The sequence below is a fragment of the Parasteatoda tepidariorum genome, chromosome 5 (assembly GCF_982258835.1).
Source record: "Parasteatoda tepidariorum strain Cologne lab strain chromosome 5, Ptep-v5.0, whole genome shotgun sequence".
Classification (NCBI taxonomy): domain Eukaryota; kingdom Metazoa; phylum Arthropoda; class Arachnida; order Araneae; family Theridiidae; genus Parasteatoda; species Parasteatoda tepidariorum.
Genome location: NC_141759.1, coordinates 111,246,784 through 111,266,326, shown reverse-complemented (window position 1 = coordinate 111,266,326; position 19,543 = coordinate 111,246,784). Strand labels below are relative to the sequence as shown.

The following is a 19,543-nucleotide window of genomic DNA, read 5'->3' as shown; positions in this document are numbered from 1 at the left end:
TCGAACATAATTTTCTGATCAGTTGTTCCTATCGTGCTGGGCTATATGTTTCCTGACTCAAAAGTTAGTGGTGAAAAAGAACATCAGCAATAGGCAATTACAGTCAATTTTTTTAAAAATCTTAATCCATTCAGAATCCCTTAAAAACTCCACAAAATATATTACTTTCTTAAAAAGGCTATTTATTAAATTATTTGAAGCAAAATAACCCTTGGTTTCGTTTTCACCTGAAATGGGGAGTCACATGATTATTCACGAACTGATGTCCCTAATGTCCTCTGCGATTCATTTACAATCGTTGTGCTGTGAAAGCCAATTTGTTCTTCAAGGCTCCCACTGGTGAGGGAGAACGGAGGAAACCTGGAATAGTCAGGAAATTTTATTTTTAATTCCAAAAATCAGAGAATAGCCGGGGAAAGTTGGAATTTTTTTACACAAACCTGGAATATTCCTGTATCATACGTGGAAAATAACCAGTCTTAAAATTGTCAGTAACAGTAATCAGTTATTGAGATTCAAGTTAAATGATTCGAACGTCTTTTACAATTATTTGTTTTGAAAATTTCACATTTTAGTCAAACTGAAATGTTCCCTTCCTTTAATAATATTTCTTTACCCAGAAAATCTAATATTTCACATCAAAAATAAAAGAATCAGAGTTTTCTGATGAAAGTAAGGTCTTAGTTTTCATTGAAATTTACCTGGTATAGCTTTTTTTCTGAAATTGAGTGTGAACCCTGGTTCTTGCTTTCGTTTGAATTTTCTTAATCCAACTATTTCAGGTAGTTAATAACTATCTGTATAATAAATTGTGGCTTAGTGAAATTTTGGGTTTAATATTGTTAAATTTCATTAAATTTAACATTAACATTATAAAAACTATTTTATAATGTTAAATTTCAATGGTACCCACTGAAACGCTATTAGTAGTTGGTAAAATTTTCTAATTCTGAATATTAAAGATTTTTTAGTTCAGTAAAAAAGGTGTTAGAATGAGTTATGTATGTCTGGTATTACTTATTAAAATTTTGCATTATAAATACCAAAAAAAAAAAAAAATTGGTTCTTTCATTATTTTTTTCAACCATATTAATCTTAAATTAAAGTGTATATCAATTCATTTTGAAGATTTATGTAGAATAGTTATGGATTTTAAAATGTAGAATAGCTTAAGCTATTGATGTTTTTTTTAATTTTTTATTATTATTTATTTATTCTAGCATGAATTCAAAGCATGTAATTGTCTTCAGCATAGCAGTAACCTTTTGAAAAACTTGGGATCCCAGCAAAACTTTTAAATTCATTCTTTCAAATAAAATTTCATAGTTAAATATATATATATATATATATATATATATATATATATATATATATATATATAATATACAGTGGTGGCCAAAAGTGTGGACACTTTTTGAAAGTTTCATGTTTTTCTGCTTTGTGTGTTTGTAGAATATATTAATTTTCACTTAAATACAAACGTTTATATATCAAATTGAAGGTAATTTAATGTAGAATTTAATAATAAATACGGTATTACAATATCTATATTACAAAAAAAGTTATGCAACTAATAGTAAGATCTATCTTAGATTTGCATTTTTTTAAAGTGATACTTACACAATCAATACTTAGTAGGATAACCCTTATTTTTTAAGACAGCTTCACAGCGTCTTTTCATCGAGTGAACGAATGTTTGGAGTTTATCTTTCGTAACCACATGGTGCCAAGAATCAATTATAGCTTCAATAAGTTGTCTTTTATTGGATGGACGTTTTTTTCGTTCAAGAATTTTCAAACGTCGCCACAAATTTTCAATTGGATTGAGATCAGGGCTGTTTCCTGGCCATGGTAATATATCTAAGCCTTTATTTTGAAACCATGCTTTGCATACTTTTGCTGTGTGGCATGGAGCTGAATCCTGCTGAAAAATAAATGGTGCGTTGTTTGGGAAGACATCCCTGATGAAAGGTATTAATTTTGGTTTCAGGACAGTTTCGATGTATTTTTTGGCATTCAGTGTGCCATCAATCACTTGAATTCGGCCTACACCATCTGCAGACATACATGCCCAAATCATGACATTTGTTGAGTTTTTTGTAATTGCTTCAATGCAATCAGGATGAAGTGCTTCACCTACTCTACGTCTCACGTATTTTCTACCATTACTACCAAAGAGCGATATTTTACTCTCATCGCTCCAGATTACTTGCTTCCATTAATTTTCTGACCATTTAATGTGTTCTTTTGCCCACTTAACTCGTTTCTCGCGTTGCTTTTGATTTAAATATGGTTTTTTCCTTGGAATTCTAGCTTATAGTCCAAATCTTGATAACCTTCTTCTTATAGTTCTTGAACTTACTGCAATACCCGCTGCATTCATTTCACATCTAATGGCATCTGATGAAATTTTTCTATCTTGTAGGCATAGCCGTATAATTTTTCTATCGGCAGTAGCACTTGTGAATTTTTTTCGGCCTGATTTGGCTTTATTTTCCACTGATTTCGTTTTTTCATAACGTAAACAGAACTTTTGTACACCAGAACTTCCCCAACAACGCACCATTTATTTTTCAGCAGGATTCAGCTCCATGCCACACAGCAAAAGTATGCAAAGCATGGTTTCAAAATAATGGCATAGATATATTACCATGGCCAGGAAACAGCCCTGATCTCAATCCAATTGAAAATTTGCGGCGACGTTTGAAAATTCTTGTACGAAAAAAACGTCCATCCAATAAAAGACAACTTATTGAAGCTATAATTGATTCTTGGCACCATGTGGTTACGAAAGATAAACTCCAAACACTCGTTCACTCGATGAAAAGACGCTGTGAAGCTGTCTTAAAAAATAAGGGTTATCCTACTAAGTATTGATTGTGTAAGTATCACTTTAAAAAAATGCAAATCTAAGATAGATCTTACTATTAGTTGCATAACTTTTTTTGTAATGCAGATATTGTAATACTGTACTTATTATTAAATTCTACATTAAATTACCTTCAATTTGATATATAAACATTTGTATTTAAGTAAAAATTAATATATTCTACAAGCACACAAAGTTGAAAAACATGAAACTTTCAAAATGTGTCCACACTTTTGGCCACCACTGTATATATATATATATATATATATATATATTCCAGTAGATTTAATTAACTTTATTTTAATTGTGTTAATCTATGTTATAAGAGTATTTGTAATCAAGCATATGCATTTATTTAGTTTTGCATTATAAAAACAGGAGTTAAATTTTATCAATACCTGTCATTATAAAACCAGGAATTAATATAATTCCTGGTTAAAGTTCAAAATGTTTAATTGTAACATTTTGCGTATGATTATTTTTGTTGCATTGATAATAATCAACTTTAGAAATTTATTTGTTTTATTCTTCATGGTGTTTTTGTTATTTTTTGTATAGGATGTCGGAATGCCTGCTGATTATGTAAACAAATTAGCCAGAATGTTTCAAGACATTAAAGTAAGCGACGATCTAAATCAAAATTTCAAAGTAACTCACATGCATAAAGGGAGTTTAGCAGGTTAGTAAATATACATTTGTATTTAATTTTTTCTTTAAAATAATTTTAAAAAATCTCCTCTTAAAGTTTTCACAGATTTTTGGTATTGTCATTACCCTGACTTTTAGTCTAGTGAAATTTTCCAATTAGATGTAATATTTATGTAGTTCTAGTTTTTTTCCTAGCATATTTCCTCACATATTTTCTTAACCTATTTTGGTTAATTTTAGATAATAATTTTTTTTTGTTATTTATTATAATAATAGGGATGAAAAAAAATTTCAGTTATGTGGTGTACAATTGTTTAAATAATTTTTAACTGGATAATTTAAATGATGAAATCTTACCTGCCTAGTCTGCCGTATATTCTCAAATTTTTCCGTATTTGTTGAAGAAATTTTTAAAAAAAAAACAATTTGTGGTAAAATATTCACTAGTGGCAAAAATATTTCTCTTATTCCACAACGGCTGGTGGTATTACCAGTACTGCAGTATCTTGAGTGTTAATAGTTTAGGTCGAGTTGTGATGGCTCAGGGGATCAGATTATGATTTATATACATATTTTTTTATAAATGTAAGTGCTTATATTATTAAAAATTTTGAAATTCTCTTTTTGACTTACATGATTATGCATGATGTATCAAAACTTTACTCATAGCCTAAAAATTGCCACCAGTAAAATCTCTGGGGTGTTTTTTCACCAATACTGGTTGGTATGAGAGGGAAAAAGCAAAATTAACATTAGGGGACTAAAGCTTTCCATAAATATTAATTGCCTAAAATATTAGCTTCTTATTTTCAAGATTGCACTCTCGCCCATTGAATCCAAATCTGAGTCAATAAAAAATGGAAGAGAAAAGAAAAATATTTATTTAACAAAAGAATGTTTTGTGCCCATTTTTGTAACTTAAAATATCATCTATTCAAACTTGGCATTAGCTTGAATGAGATCGAAAGTTATTGTCTCTCCCACTACAGAATAATTTATAATTGAACTTATAATTAATTTATAATTAATAATTGAACAGTTTAAATTTATTTATTTATTTTCATTTAGATTCCATAAACATAAAGATTCTAAATGCTGGTGCGTGGGCAAGGGGCAGTGAGAGGGTTCAAGTATCGTTGCCTCTTGAATTAGAAGATTTTATTCCTGAAGTAGAAGATTTCTATCGTCAAAAGCACAGTGGTCGGAAACTACAATGGTACCACCACATGTCTAATGGAGCGGTAATGTTTTTAATTTTTATCTTGTATCGTGACACATCTTTTGTTCTTCTCATCTACTGTATTTTACCAGTGTATCCTGTCTACTGATTTAATTAAAGTTCTCCTGGGTTTTGTACATTTTAGAAAATTCCCTAAAATTAAATAAGTTTCCTAAAAAAAAATCCATTTAAATAAAATTTTTGTACAAATTATTGCTTGCTTAAATATTTAAATAAGTATTAATACATAATAAAGTGAACTTCATTTATAGAAATCAGTTCAGAACTGTCTAATTTATTTTAAAAAATTCTTTTAACTATACTTGATGATTTAAATGTCTTTTAATATTCGAAATTATGAGTATACATGATACATGACATTTCAAGTATGTTTAATGTCAATCATAACTGGAAAATATTGAATTTTTTTTATTTTGACGACTTAAAATTCCCTATGTGTGAAATATTGCACACTATGCAACAATTATCATGATACTTATATTTCATAATATCTTCTGGATTTTTTCCTATCCTTGTTGGCAACTATGCATATATCTTCTTAAATCTTTTAATATCTTCGGTAATTTGGCTCCGAATAATCTTAATCACAAGACTGAATTAACTATCATTGTGAGATTTTAAATTCAAGTTTCTGTGCAAAAATTTCATCTGTTATACTTGTGTATCAGGAAATCTACATGTTTTGTCTATACCCTTGGAAATTTTGATTTGTACCTGGCGAATATCTGTGTGTGTGTGTGTGTGTGTGATCTTATTTTATGAGTTCTATTTACTTGCAGCTAGTAAATAGAACTCATAAAATAAGTTCAAAATGTAGAGAAAACATGTAAAAATTACAGAATAATGAAAAAAGGGAAAAAGAAAAATAATAACAATGAAAATCCGGAAAATAAACGCAATAATCTTTTCATCAGCTCACACGATTATATCCGCATATAGGAATGCTTTCTAATATTGCATCAATATAGCCAAAGCAAAATATATCAATACAATAGTGTGAGGAGCACTCACAAAAAATATAATGTATTTAAATACCATTTTTAATCAAATGAATAGAATTAAAAGAATATGTAGTAATGTTTATTTATCCAAAAAACAAATAGACAAACTCTTTCAAAATTTGATTTAAAATTTTTTTTAAAGAAAACAATGGATACCCAACTGAAGTAATTAAATTCTATATTAAATCATTGAGTTAAATATATATTATTGTAAATACATTTATTAAAAAAACTTCTTTGTTAATTTATATAATTTTTACCATGTGCAAATCTGTGGCTAAAATTATGTGTAAAACAGGCAATTCGTGTTTCTTTCTCTTTTCTATTTTTTTCCCCTTAAATAAAAGTTACTTTTCTAAAATTATTAATGGTCAACTTCTTTAAATTGTCCAGTATAATATTGCCTTGCAGACATCCATTATCAGGCCCGTCCTTGGTAACTAACAAATCAAACGCACTTTAGTACTGCAGTAAGAACGCACTATAAAACAATTCCCCTCAACTTGCGCTTCTATTTTCATATTTTGTAATCTGGCAATCTTGTTATAAAAATATTTTAAATCATTCTTGAAAAAATTTCCTTTCATTTAGTTCATTTGAATTCGCCACTCGCTTTGTAGATTTTGTTTTATGTTTTATTCTGTTTTTTTTTCTGTTTTTACATGATATTTTTACTTATTGTGTTCTGTTTTATTTGATGTGGAAAAAATTTTTTGAGTGCTCCTTACACACTATTACATTGATATATTTTGCTTTATCTATATTGTTACAATATTAGAAAGCACTCCTTTTTGCAGATATAATCATGTGAGCTGATGAAAAGATTATATTTTTTAATTTCGAGTTTTTTTCCTTAGTTTTTTCTTATTTTTTTTAATTTTTATTATTATTTTTCTTTTTCCCTTTTTTTGATTGTTCTGTAATTTTTTCCATGTTTTCTCTAAATTTTGAACATTTTTCAAAACTCTTTTAGTTTTTTTAAGTCTACTTTTAAGTGCAGACAAACTTTGTATTGGTCTACATATATTTTTCTAAGAAAATATTCTAATTATTATAAGATTGTATTAGTAATTAATCTGTAGAATTGTGTCTCTTGGAATACCTGATTCTGTTATTTCTTGTGGCTCTAGCAGCAAATTTATCTGTTTCTACATTTCATTATCTATGTATTAGAATATATTTCTTTTTCTCTCTTAGATAACGTTTAGTAATATGTCTGGAAAGTTTGATCTAGATGTAACAACTTTTCAAATGGCAGTTCTCTTTGCGTGGAATCAAAGGCCTTTGGACAAAATTTCATTTGAAAATCTAAGACTTGCAACAGAATTACCAGATGCAGAATTGAGAAGAACACTATGGGTACACTTTCAATACTCTCCTGAAAAATGAAACACTATTTCTATAATATTTGTTTAAAAAGACTTTTATTTCTTTCTTTTGCGAAATAAAAAGATTTTGACTGTTACTAAATTATTTCCAACACATTAGCATAATATTATAATTTCCAATTACAACTTCAGGTATCAGGATTGCCATAAAACAGGAAATGTGACTCAAAAAGTCAAGGAAAATAAATTAATTTGAGTTTGAGGTAACAAAAAGTCCTAATTGTTAATTTTCAACTAGATAAGCACTATGTAATATATTTTAAGATATAACTGCTAATTTAACATGCAACTGACTCCAGAGGGTCGTGGAATTATTAAGAGTTGTTTATTTCTCCAAACTGCTTTAATTACTACTTCAAATCTCCGAAACATCTATTTGTATTTTGCAATTACAACTAATGTTTACCTTTGCGTGTATGAATGAATCTCAATAAACAACAACAGATACATTCAACTACAGCCAAAGTGAATGTGACAGAAGCTAGCGTTAAGAGGATGCAGTATCGAGAAAAGAAATCCGATCAGTTAACTCTGGCACTTGAGGCGTTGCTTTTAGGGAGGGATGATTGGTAGATTAATCTCTAGAGCTTCAGATTCTCAATCACTCTGCCATGACACTTTTTTGTGCCCCCAAATTTTAGAGATGATATAGTAAAAATTATAATCTTTTTTTTTTTTTTATGAGTGAAGTTTAAATGAAAGAAAAGTATTTATATATTTTTTCCACGCTTTAACGGCGTGAACATCTTTGACAGTGACACCTTTCTTTTTGTTTCAAGTATAAAATTATATTAAACAGAGTTACAAAATTAAACAAAAATCATAGTCTTCTGCGATAGCTACTAAGTGAGGCAATTTGTTATCATTTTTAAAATGATAACAAATTTATTAAAATTATTTACTTGATATATATTATTACTCTTTTATGTGATATATTTCTTTTGTCTTTACTTAATTTTTTTCTTTGTATATTATATTTTTAAATTGAAATAAAATATGCAATATAATATGTAAATTATAACTATTAATTTTTTGGGGTTCACTGTCTATTTTAACCATGGCACTGCTAGTTACTGCAATATTAGACTGGAATTTTTTTTTAAATATGTCTGAAAAATCTGGAAAAGTCAAGGAATTTTGTTCTTTTATTTGAATGGCAAACCTGTTTTAAATTCTCTGTTTCGTCTATCGATAGATAGTATTATTATAAATGTACGTAGATGTATTAATAGGTGGATAAAAGGGTAAAAGAATTCATGTTTTTAATAGAGACCCTGCTTTTAGTGAAAAGAGATCCAGAATTCTAAGGACCTGTTGTTTTCAAAATCTAGCAGAGTCACTATTATTGTTTTCTTTCCTTTTTTTTTTACTTCAAAAAAATTCCCTATTATTATTCTGCTTTTATTACTTTTGATGTCTATTAAATTTATTTTCAATATTATTGCTCTATTAAATTTATTTTCAATCTAAGTTCAGTGACATTATATTTTATGCTTTTTTTCTTTCTTAAAACAGTCATTGGTTGCCTTTCCAAAATTAAAACTACAAGTCTTACTGAATGTGACCAGCACAGGGTCTGAAGCCAGGTCACCCAAAGATTTTGACGACAGCACTTTATTTTGGGTCAATCAAGAATTTTCACTCATGTAAGCACATTTACTTTTTACACTTCCATTTAAATGTGATATTTCTCTTAATAGTGCACCCCGTGGCAGAATCGCTGTGACATTGTCCAGAATATTACAGAGTTCTTACATAAAGAATTTTCCTTCAGGAAGTAGAGAATTTTGGGTTCTCAGATGTAGTAAAGGATTATGGTTTTCTGCAGAAATATTTTTATCTCTAAAATTATAATTAAAAGATGCCTTTTTTGCACATCGGAGGGGAAAGAAATGATCGTGATTTATCTATTCTTATTTGAGAAGAATGAAAAATATAAAATAATAAAATTTAAAAAAAATTCTGTAGAAATGTGGAAAGATTATTTATTTTTCTCCAGAAATCATTATTTGACACTCTCATTTTTCTCCGATGTTCTCGTTATTCCATGTGGTATATTTAATTCGCACAATTTAGCGATCAATCTTTTTTTCAGTAGTCACTGCTACAAATTACAAGATTTTTTTTTTTGATATGATGATGTGCGAAAAAGGAAATAATTAGTGTGTTTTCGTGTTTAGTAAAATGTGAGAATCTCGCCCAAGATATTAGAATTTCAAAAAAATTGCATATTCATTTTAAAATTAAATGCAATTTTATTTTATTCTTATAGGTTTTTTTTGTAAACACAATCAGGGTTGCCACTCCACAGGGAAAACCTGGAAAATGCAGGGAACTTGGATTTTTTCTTTATAAACTGGGAAAATACAGGGATTTTTGTTTCTTATTTTTGTCTTTTAAAAAATGGTGACCACTCAAAGCGACCACTATGGGATATTTAACCATAATATTTCAGCTCTACTAAACTATTTCATTTACTATAGCATTATTTAAATATGTTCAGCTGTTTTTCCAGCAATTAAATTTAATAAATATAGTTAGCCCAATATAGCTGACACAAGAACACAGTAATTGTTATTTCCTCTTAATATATTGTCTGTATTATGTACAGGGAATTTTTTTTCCAGATTTGAGTGGCAACCCTGACAATTACTTTAAATTTAGTTAATACCATGTATATTAGTTATTACTAAAAGCATCTTGCAGAAATATATTAGTGCTAGAGAGGTTCGTCGTAGAAAGCCCAAATAAATTCTGCCATAGTGGTAGTGCAGCTTTTTTCCCCCATCAATCAGTAAAATGCTCAAATTATTTTTAGTGTGTTTTTTTTTTAAAAATCATGCATTTTTATGTATTTTAAAATTACATGGCAGTGCATTCTGGAAAAAAATGACGAAAACATAGGGAAATGAAACGAACTGCCTTATGAAGATGGATGCTGCAATGTAACAATATTTTTAAGCATTTAAACTGTTGTAAATATATGTTAAAACACTGTGCTATATTTTGTTAGTTTTTAATCTTAAAACCCTACATAGGGTTTATTTGCTTTTGTTGTTCAATTTTATTTATTTTTATTTTAGAAAAAATAACAAACCTCAGAAAAGAGGGAAAGTAAACCTAATTGGTAGGCTTCAACTCTCTACAGAAAAAAGCAAAGAAGAAGATAACGAAAGCATTGTTCAGCTGCGAATACTTAGAACTCAGGTTTGTAAAATTTCATCTTTTAATTTAATTTATTTCTTCCTTTGCTTTTAAGAGGTCATATAGTCCAAAGAAAAAACAATAACTATACCCCCATTGGAGAAACAAGGCGACATTGTCGCAGAACATTACATGGTTATTGCAGAAAGATTTTTCTCTTGAAAATTAAAAAAAAAATCCTTTTCTTTTCTACAAAAATTTACACATAATATTTGAATCATGCATTAATCACTTTTTTTACATGCTCAATTTATGACGATAGTATCGTAAATCAATGTAATGTTTCGATTGTATTTTTGGCACGTGACATTTCAAGCAATATGAAAAATTCTAATTGTGCATTTCATTATTTACTTTGAATCAATAATTCTATAGAATTTTTCGCATTTATTGCTATTGATTTCACCGTTGCTTTTAAATTCGATATTCTATATGCGATATTATTTATTGCAACAACCTAATCTTGAAATGAAAAACTCATTTGGAGTCCGATTCACATGATTTCGTCGTCGATCTTTATTTTGGCAATTTCATGATTTTTTATTATTTTTTTATTGTGGTGATTATTTACAAAATGGGAAGAAGGAAATAATCCCCCCCCCCATCGAACAAAATTCTAGAATATCACCCATAATATTAGAATAAAAAATTATTACATGTTCAATTTTAAAAAATTATACAGCTTTTTTGTAAACACAGCACTAATAAAGGTAGCTAAAATAATAAAAGTAGCTAAACTACAAAGCTGAGCAAGAATAAATAAACAGGGCTCTGACAGGCGAGAGAAAATTTGGAATTGTCAGAGAATTTCACTCTAAAAAGCAGTGAACGTTTAAAGTTTTTACAAAAATATTTTTTTAAAATTCCCTATATTCATACCCGTAAAACAACCAGTCTTAAATGTGTCAATAACAGTAATTAATTATTGAAATTCAAGTAAAGTAATTATAACATCTATTACATTTATTTTATAAAATTCCACTTTTTAGTGAAACTTTTCCATGTTCCCATTCTCATACTATAATATGTTTTTGCTCTCAAAATCTAGTATCTGACATTGCAAAATTTTCTGGTGAAAAATTGCATGGTATATATAAATATGGTATGGATTTTCATTGAAATTTACCTTCTAAATAATTTCATGACAGCCAATACAACAAAGAATTCATAACAAATGCAATAGATTTATATCTGGTATCGAAAAAATGGGCTAAAAACAAGTGCGAGATTTTTATTTTACCGTAAATGAAAGAAAAAAAAAATCAAAAGCTAAGTTAATGTTTATATAGGCATAATAAATAACACAAGGGTAATTATCGGCGTCTTGTAGGGGTTAATATTTTTCTTTCATTTTTAACAGCCATCGAAATTTTATTGCAAGATACAAAACAAAAAATTTTTCTCAGCATAAAGTAGGCACCTTTGGAAAATAAATAATTTGGAAAATATTATTATTATTTTATTTATTTGATTATTTATTTATTTTTTGCTCCATTCTTCTACATGCAACTTCATTTGCTCTGTTTTCGCCCTCCTTACTGCAGAACATCAGCAACTGTGCCCTCCTTAATCTTCAGCAGAGCTTTTTAACTGCTAATCATGCTAACCATCTTTCCGAAAAGATTTACCTTCCAAATCTCTTGAGACTTGATTTAGATAATCTGAATAAATTGTGCATTATTAAATTTATTATTTTTGTTATTTGGATGCAGTTTTACATTAAATTTATTAAATGTAATTTTAGCAATGATGACCCAAACATTTTTAAAGTTATCACTTTTGTTTGTAAATGTGTCTAATTTCTATACCTAATTATTTTGTCAGGATGATCATTCTGATTCATTAATTCAGTTTTGAAAACATTATGAAATTAAGAAATAGTGATAATAAAAAAAAACAGTCTAAAATATAAAGCTGAGCAAGAATTATTTTTTTTTAAAAATGTACTAGCAACTAGGCATTACAACAAATGTGAAAATATTTATATCTGATGGCATTGTGAAAGAAACAGCTTATTGCGATTACGCATGAAGCTTAACAGGTGTGAAAATTTGCATGTTGTGCAAATAAAATATAAGTTCTGTTATCGACTACACAGGAAGTGCAATGACCGTGCTGACTCAGCAGTAAAGGACGAACAGAAAGTTAATGTTCTTTTTGAAGAGAAAAATGAAATTTTTGCCAGACAAAATATATCCAATTTATTTATGTTAAAATTGAGAAAAAAAAATCCTTTAATTTAAGAAAAATCACTTAAACATAAATTAACATAATCACTTTAACATAAATTAAACTCAAACAGTTATAAAATTTAAAAAAAAGGCTATAAAGAAAATATCCAAATAAAAGACATTACACAAAGTGTAACTATGGCAGTGAGCTCAGGGGCAAAATTTTTTCGGGCTTTTTGCGACAAAACTCTAGCACTAATATCTTTCTGCAATTTACTTTCAATAATAACAAAGATATACTATGTTACGAATTTAAAGTAACAAAATACTGTGCTTACAAAAAGATAAAAACATGGAAATTATTTTTATTCAATATGCAATATTTTTTTATTCTAAGATTATGGGTGATGATGTTCTCACATTTTGTTGAAAAACGTACTAATATCCTGTATCGCATTTTGTAAATTGTCGTCAAATTAAAAATCCTGAAATCCGCAGGGTTCATACAGGCTCCTTATACTCCTTGGAAATAAAAAAGTCTCCAAGGAGTACTTGGAACTACTTAGATTTCTAAATTAGTCCTTAGAAACTTAGATTATTGCGTTGCATAGATAAACTTACTAAGTCCGCTGATGAATTTGCTGTCAAAATCTAATAATTTAAGAAAAATTTTAAAAGAAGAAAAAAAAATTAATTGCAAGAGTTAGATTAAAAAAAATAACTGCAAATAATTTTAATTCTGCATGTTACAAGCAAACTTAATTAATGATTTACTATGACTTTTTTTTTGTATAAAATGCCCTAAATTTTCTTATGTATTAAAATTTAAAAATATAAGATTGGTAGGTTTTTATGTTAATCTTTAACATCTATACTTTAACAAGGTTTATTAAAATATTTGAAACTGGAAAATGTATTTAGGTGGGAAAGTGATAACTTTATTTTTCTTGATGAAGTTTCACAAAGTCAAAATTTATATCAAAAGGGTTAGAAAAAAATATCTTATGCAAAATATATATTTTTGCAAGTTCTTTATAATAATTGCTTTTTAATTTGAAAAAAAACTGTCTCGTTATCTTTTACACAAAGTTTTTAAATTTTGGACTCCTTGGATTTCTTCTTCTGACCTCTGTATGAACCATGAATCCGTCACAGTAATTACCAAAAAACAGGTCGACTACGAAGTCCTGCGATTCTGCGAAAAGGGGTTACTCAAATGTGTGTTTCATTTCAAAAATTGATTGTTGTGATAAATAATATCGGATTTTAAGAATTATATGGCAATCAAAAGCAATAATTGCTATAAAAAAATGGTAGAATCGCTGCCTTAAAAAGTATATATTCCAATGCACAATTTGAATTTCCCATTTCGTCAAAAGTATATTAGGATAATTAAAAATCATGTAAAAATCAATAAATGGCGAAAATACAATAGAAACACTACATGTATTTACGACATAAATTGAATGCGACAGAAGTTATTTAAATGCGCAATTCAAGTTTTACTTGTAAATTTCTGCAGAAAAGATAGCCAAATATTTTCTTCCCAAAAGAAAAATCTTTCTGCAAGAACTCTGTAGCGTTCTGCGACAATATCGCCTCGATTCTGCCCTAGGCACAGTGAGATATCTTTGCTTAGGTTGCTGATAAAAATTCAGTTTTTATAAGAAAAATTATTTTGGAACTGAAGTCATTATATACTTCAGCCATTTTTAGTGAATATATCCAAGAAAAGGTCCTGAATGCAGGTCTACCTGAATGCAACAAATCTTGTCGCTTTTAGGCACTCTGACATTAAGTACATGATTTGAAAAATGAAAATCAGCTTTACAGCAAATAATATAAAATGATTGTATTTCCATAATTGATAATAATAAATATTTAGAATAATAGTAGGTTTTTTCTCAATAATTTATAGTTACCATATATTTTAAATATATACTATTAAATTGCAGAAATATTCTTTCAGTAATTTGTAGTGAAAATTTTTTATCCAAGAAGACGCATAATTTTTTTCCGCTTGCCCTCCGTATTTTTGCCGTGCTTGAGATGTTTAATTGAAATTATTAAACCCTTTATATTAGAGTGAGAAATATTTAATAAAATGAAAACAATTTCTTAAATACTTAAATTTAAAAAGAAAAAAGATGTCTGACTGAAAGTATTGTGGTTTTTGTCTTCAATATTTTTGTTCCTTTTTCCCATTTTTCAGTATAGCTCTTTACAAGGGACATGTAATATACCATTACATGTCCCTTGTAATGCTATATTACATAAACATATACTTGCTGTTTAGAAATGAAGCACTCATTTGTAGTTCGCAGTTTAAATATTATTTTTAAACTGCTGTGTTTTAATAGCATTTGTGAGCATAATAATAATTATATGTGCACTCATTTTATATGAACTAAGATTAAGTTTTGTACTAAAAAGCATTTTTAATATGCAATAGTATAAAAATATTAGCAGTTTAAATCTGTAAAATTTCAGTATTTGATTTATTATGCTTTAAATCCTAATTTTGTTTAAAATATATTTTCTTTTTTTTTTCATAAATATGCTGTTAAATTAATTTCCTTGTGTTTGCAGGAAGCCATTGTGAAAATCATGAAGATGCGTAAGAGGATTACTAATGCTCAATTACAGACAGAACTTGTTGAAATTCTTAAGAATATGTTTTTACCTTCCAAAAAGATGATAAAAGAACAAATTGAGTGGTTAATAGAACACAAATATATGAAAAGGGACGAAGAAAATATTAATGTTTTCATTTATCAAGCATAATTCTGTTGTAGAAATATTTATATTTATAAACAATTTTTATTAGGATTTCATCTTTTGGCTGAAGCAAACTGATTAGTTAAAACATCCAAAAACTTTTTTCATTTTGTGTGTCTGAAGCCTCTTCTCTTCATCTTTAGGTTTGTTTTCTCCTTCAGAAATATTTGTAATAAAAGAAAAAAATTTGAAAATATTTTTAAATAAATGGCAAAAAATAAATTCTAGCCTAACTCATACTTTTTAACTTTCTCAAACAGAAGTATTTTAAGGCGATATTGTTATTTCTCTTGTGTTCCTCTGATTGTTCGACTGATTCATTCAAACACATCTGTTGACTCCCATTCTTTCTCAATATTGCACAGTCATGATTTGGCTCAAACCTTTTTCATTAACCGCTTCCATTACCGATTTTTTTGAATTAAAAAAAAAAAATGCAAAAAATCAACATTTTTTTATTTATTTCATTGATAAATACAAGGAACTTAAATGAAACCTAATACACAAGTCTTAAGTTGAAATTTTAATTTTTTTATGTATAACAAAAGCATTTAATTTACCATCAGTTTACTATCCTGAGTTATTGAGGGGAAAAAAATTTAAATATGAGTCTTTGTAAGATAGTTTTTAAAACAAGGAACAACACAAAGTGACAGTTTCCAAACACCAGTGAAATGATACGCCATTATTTTATCCTTTTTTCTATGTAAATTCAGCAACCATGCGTGTATAAAATAGCACAAAACACGTGTGCAGTCCCACAATCCAACAGCAAAACTCGGCAAACTTCCAATCACAGAATATTATTATTATTATAGATTGCACGGCAGGTTATTATTTGCTTCCTGCCGAGTAAAAAGGTGATAAAACAAACGGTAGTGACATATTCTGCTACGCCCGAGTTATCTCGGGATGATAAATATTTGCAATATATACATACCCGGGTTAACTCGGGATTATCAGTGAAGCGGTTAAGAAATGTAAATATGTATTTTATAATTAACTTTGACCTTCTCTCAGTTTCTTCATGCAATCAAACAGGTTTTGATATAATTAATCTCAACTTTCACTTGAATCATTTTTCAAACTTTAAAAAAAAAAATTTGTATTTCTCTCAAAATGTTTATTAAGGAACAATTACATTATATACTTTATTTTTGACTTGAAATAATTTATTTTTAGACTATGTAGATGATGAATTTCTATAAAATACGGAGTTTGATTATCCTATCTAAGTTTGCTTCTAATTACTTCGTCATTATTCTATGCTTCAGAGATCTACTCTACCTGCTTTACATAGTTTAAAAAGTTGCCCTTTCAGATGTTTGTATTTCATTATTTGAGAGTTATGTTTAATGATGTGTTATATAAACTTATGTAGTTACGTTTATGCTAACTCAGTGTTTCCCAACCTTTTTTGTACCATGCCCCACCTAAGCCTTTCTAAAATTCTTATGCCCCCCTATGCAACATATACATAATTTTTAATATTAAAAAATCGAATTGTTCACTTAAGAAACTTAGGAAATTGTTAGCGAAACAAAGTAAGTAAATTTTCCGAACATATAATGAAAAACTAAAATTCAAATTCGAAATAATTTTAATAAAGATTTTTCTATAATAATTTAATATTTTAATTTAGTGAGATTCTTGCCCTTGATGCTTGCTGCACGTAGATTTTATTAAGGTTCCAATTTGGTTAGTCTCCCCGTTGTGTTATATCCAGACGATTTCTTTTTTTTACCAATAAAATCACTTACAGCACTAAATCCACATTCAGCTAAATATGAAGACGGAATCGGTAACAATATTTTTCTTGCACATTTGATTCAATTTGGATATTTGTTTTCTGTTTCCTCACGAAGCCATGCCATCACTCCTTTCATATTAAATAAAGTTCTAACTGACTCATCATTTAGCATTTCTGCAAGTTCTTCTTGATATATTTGATATATCAGACAAATCCACTAAAATGGACTGCTATGTCCATGTTGAAAAATAAATTTGTTTGAAATCAGAATATCTTTCTTTTAAATCAGCCGATAGAATTTTCAGATAATAGACAATAACAAGTAAAGCGGTATCATTTACTTCACATATTTGGAGCCAATGAAACTGTTCAAAGTTTTTGTTGTTAATATTTTTCTGACGTAACTCAATAAGGGTAATGAAGCCAAATATCTTCGCTTTTGTATCAACAAGAGTTTTATTTGTTCCTTGAAGTTTCTTATTTAATATATTCAGTTTTTCAAAGATATTGGCTAAATAACTCACAAATGCTTTACCATCAACTGTAAACAGATACTTAATTTCAGGTTTGTTGCTTAAAAAATCCCTAAGTCACATAATATTTATTGACTGCAATTATTTAAGAATTTGCTTTTTTCCTTCGATTTTGTCATCGAAATCACGCATTGCATTTAAATGGCACCGAGCAAAAGGTTTAAACTCATGTCGAGTTCATTTTTGAATTGCCCCCCTTTACAATCAAATTGCCCACCGGTGGGGCGTGGGCCCCACGTTGGGAAACACTGTGCTAACTTATACCTTAAGAAACAGTTGCCAACTATATTGGATTTTACTAGTAAAAAGTGTTCTCTTGGTGTGAAAATTCCCAATTATTAAGAAATTTTCTGAAAAAAGTATCAAAATAGATTTTATGTAGTTGAATGCTTGCTTAAATAAGCATTAATGCTAAATAATGAAGTAAGCCTTTTTTTATCTGGGATCTGTCTAGGTTTTTTTTTTAAGCAGTACCTATTTTGTGAAAATTTAAAATTATATTAAAAAATCAAAATAAAAATATGGTGAAGTAAGAAAATATTTTCAAAAATTTTCACTATAAAATAAAAATCATTTATGACTTGTAAATTTCTATATATATTTTCCCACATATTCAAAAACAGTTTTACTATTGTAAAATTCATAAAACTCTAATAATATTAAACATTCTAAAATTGTGAGTTTTTTTTTTTTAATGTAGAACTTTTATACTAATTTAAGAATGTTACGAATATCTAAAATGAAGTCAATATCTATTACTAGATATAACATAATAACAATTTATTGCAGTGCGTTTGATTTGATTCATAAATGAAAAATATTGCAGTCACGAATGAGTATGATTTTTATATTTTATTGATTATAAACTCCTGAAATTCCCTGTAAAATTTATATCTAATGAAATCTACTGAATTTCTTGTTCTTCTTATGTTGGCAGCTTTTTAACTTGCAAAATCAATGGTGATTTATATGTTTCAGTTTATTGTGTACCCAATCTATGTACTTTGTCCTCCCCAGGATGCATACATATTTTCTGTGTTTGTAAAAATGTACAGCATGCACAAAAAGCACTGCATGCTCTGAATCACTTTTGATCTAATTTTTGGATTCTTTTGTTTTAAGATACAATCCCCATGGCAGAATTGAGACGACATTGTTGCAGAATGTTACCGAGAATGTTTTTTTTTTCTGCAAAATTTTTTTCAGAAATTTATTTTTTTGTGTATCAAAGAGGAAGGAAATAATCGTGGTTTTTTGTTTTCATTTCGGATTTTTTTTTTAAAAAAGTCCGTAATGACTGGCTTCAGCTAGAATTTCATATTAATAATGTTAAAAAAAAAAAACTGCGAAAGTTTGAAAGATAGTTTGCTCTAGAAATGATTGTTCTTTCTTTCATTTTCTTTTTTTTTCTTTAACGAGTTCTCTCTCATTTATTTTTCTTATTTGAGTAACTTTTTTTTTAAAGAGTCTTATTCGATTGATTTTGTCGTCTATCTTTAGTTCGGAGTTACTGCATGAATTTTACGATTTTTAATTTATTTAAGAATTTTAATTTTTGTAATGATTAGTTAATTTTTTTCCCGAATAGAAAATGAGATAAAGTGCCTATAATATTAGAATTTAAATAATGTTACTCTTGCAATTAAAATTTTTACACGTTTTATTCTGTACTTTCTTCTGTAAACACAAATGTTACTTTAAATTAGTAATTGTTACAATTAAAAGTATCTAAATTTAAAATATTCATGCTAGGGAAGGTTGTCGCAGAAAACCTGAAAAATTCTGTCACAGGGGATGCAATCTACAGTATTTGGAAAAGTATGCTAGTGCAAGCAATAAATTAAGTTACATCAAAACACAATTTAACAGGAATAAACATATATGTATATATATATTACCCTTTTTGAGTTTTAATCCTCAAAATATTGAGGGTCGTTTCATACAGTACCGAAAGTTAAGTC

At 28.0% G+C, this 19,543-nt stretch overlaps 1 protein-coding gene across 1 annotated transcript in view; it reads left to right on the top strand.

The window, feature by feature from the left end:
• Positions 1 to 15,521, top strand: part of Cul5 (cullin 5) — a 47,908-nt gene extending 32,387 nt beyond the window's left edge. Inside the window, exons 13-18 of the mRNA XM_087164806.1 lie at positions 3,428 to 3,548; positions 4,586 to 4,758; positions 6,956 to 7,117; positions 8,662 to 8,792; positions 10,230 to 10,353; positions 15,111 to 15,521. Coding sequence (XP_087020932.1) covers positions 3,428 to 3,548; positions 4,586 to 4,758; positions 6,956 to 7,117; positions 8,662 to 8,792; positions 10,230 to 10,353; positions 15,111 to 15,305 — 906 coding nt within the window. The 3' untranslated portion in view covers positions 15,306 to 15,521. The remainder of the gene's footprint in view (positions 1 to 3,427; positions 3,549 to 4,585; positions 4,759 to 6,955; positions 7,118 to 8,661; positions 8,793 to 10,229; positions 10,354 to 15,110) is intronic.
• Positions 15,522 to 19,543: the final 4,022 nt, after the last annotated feature.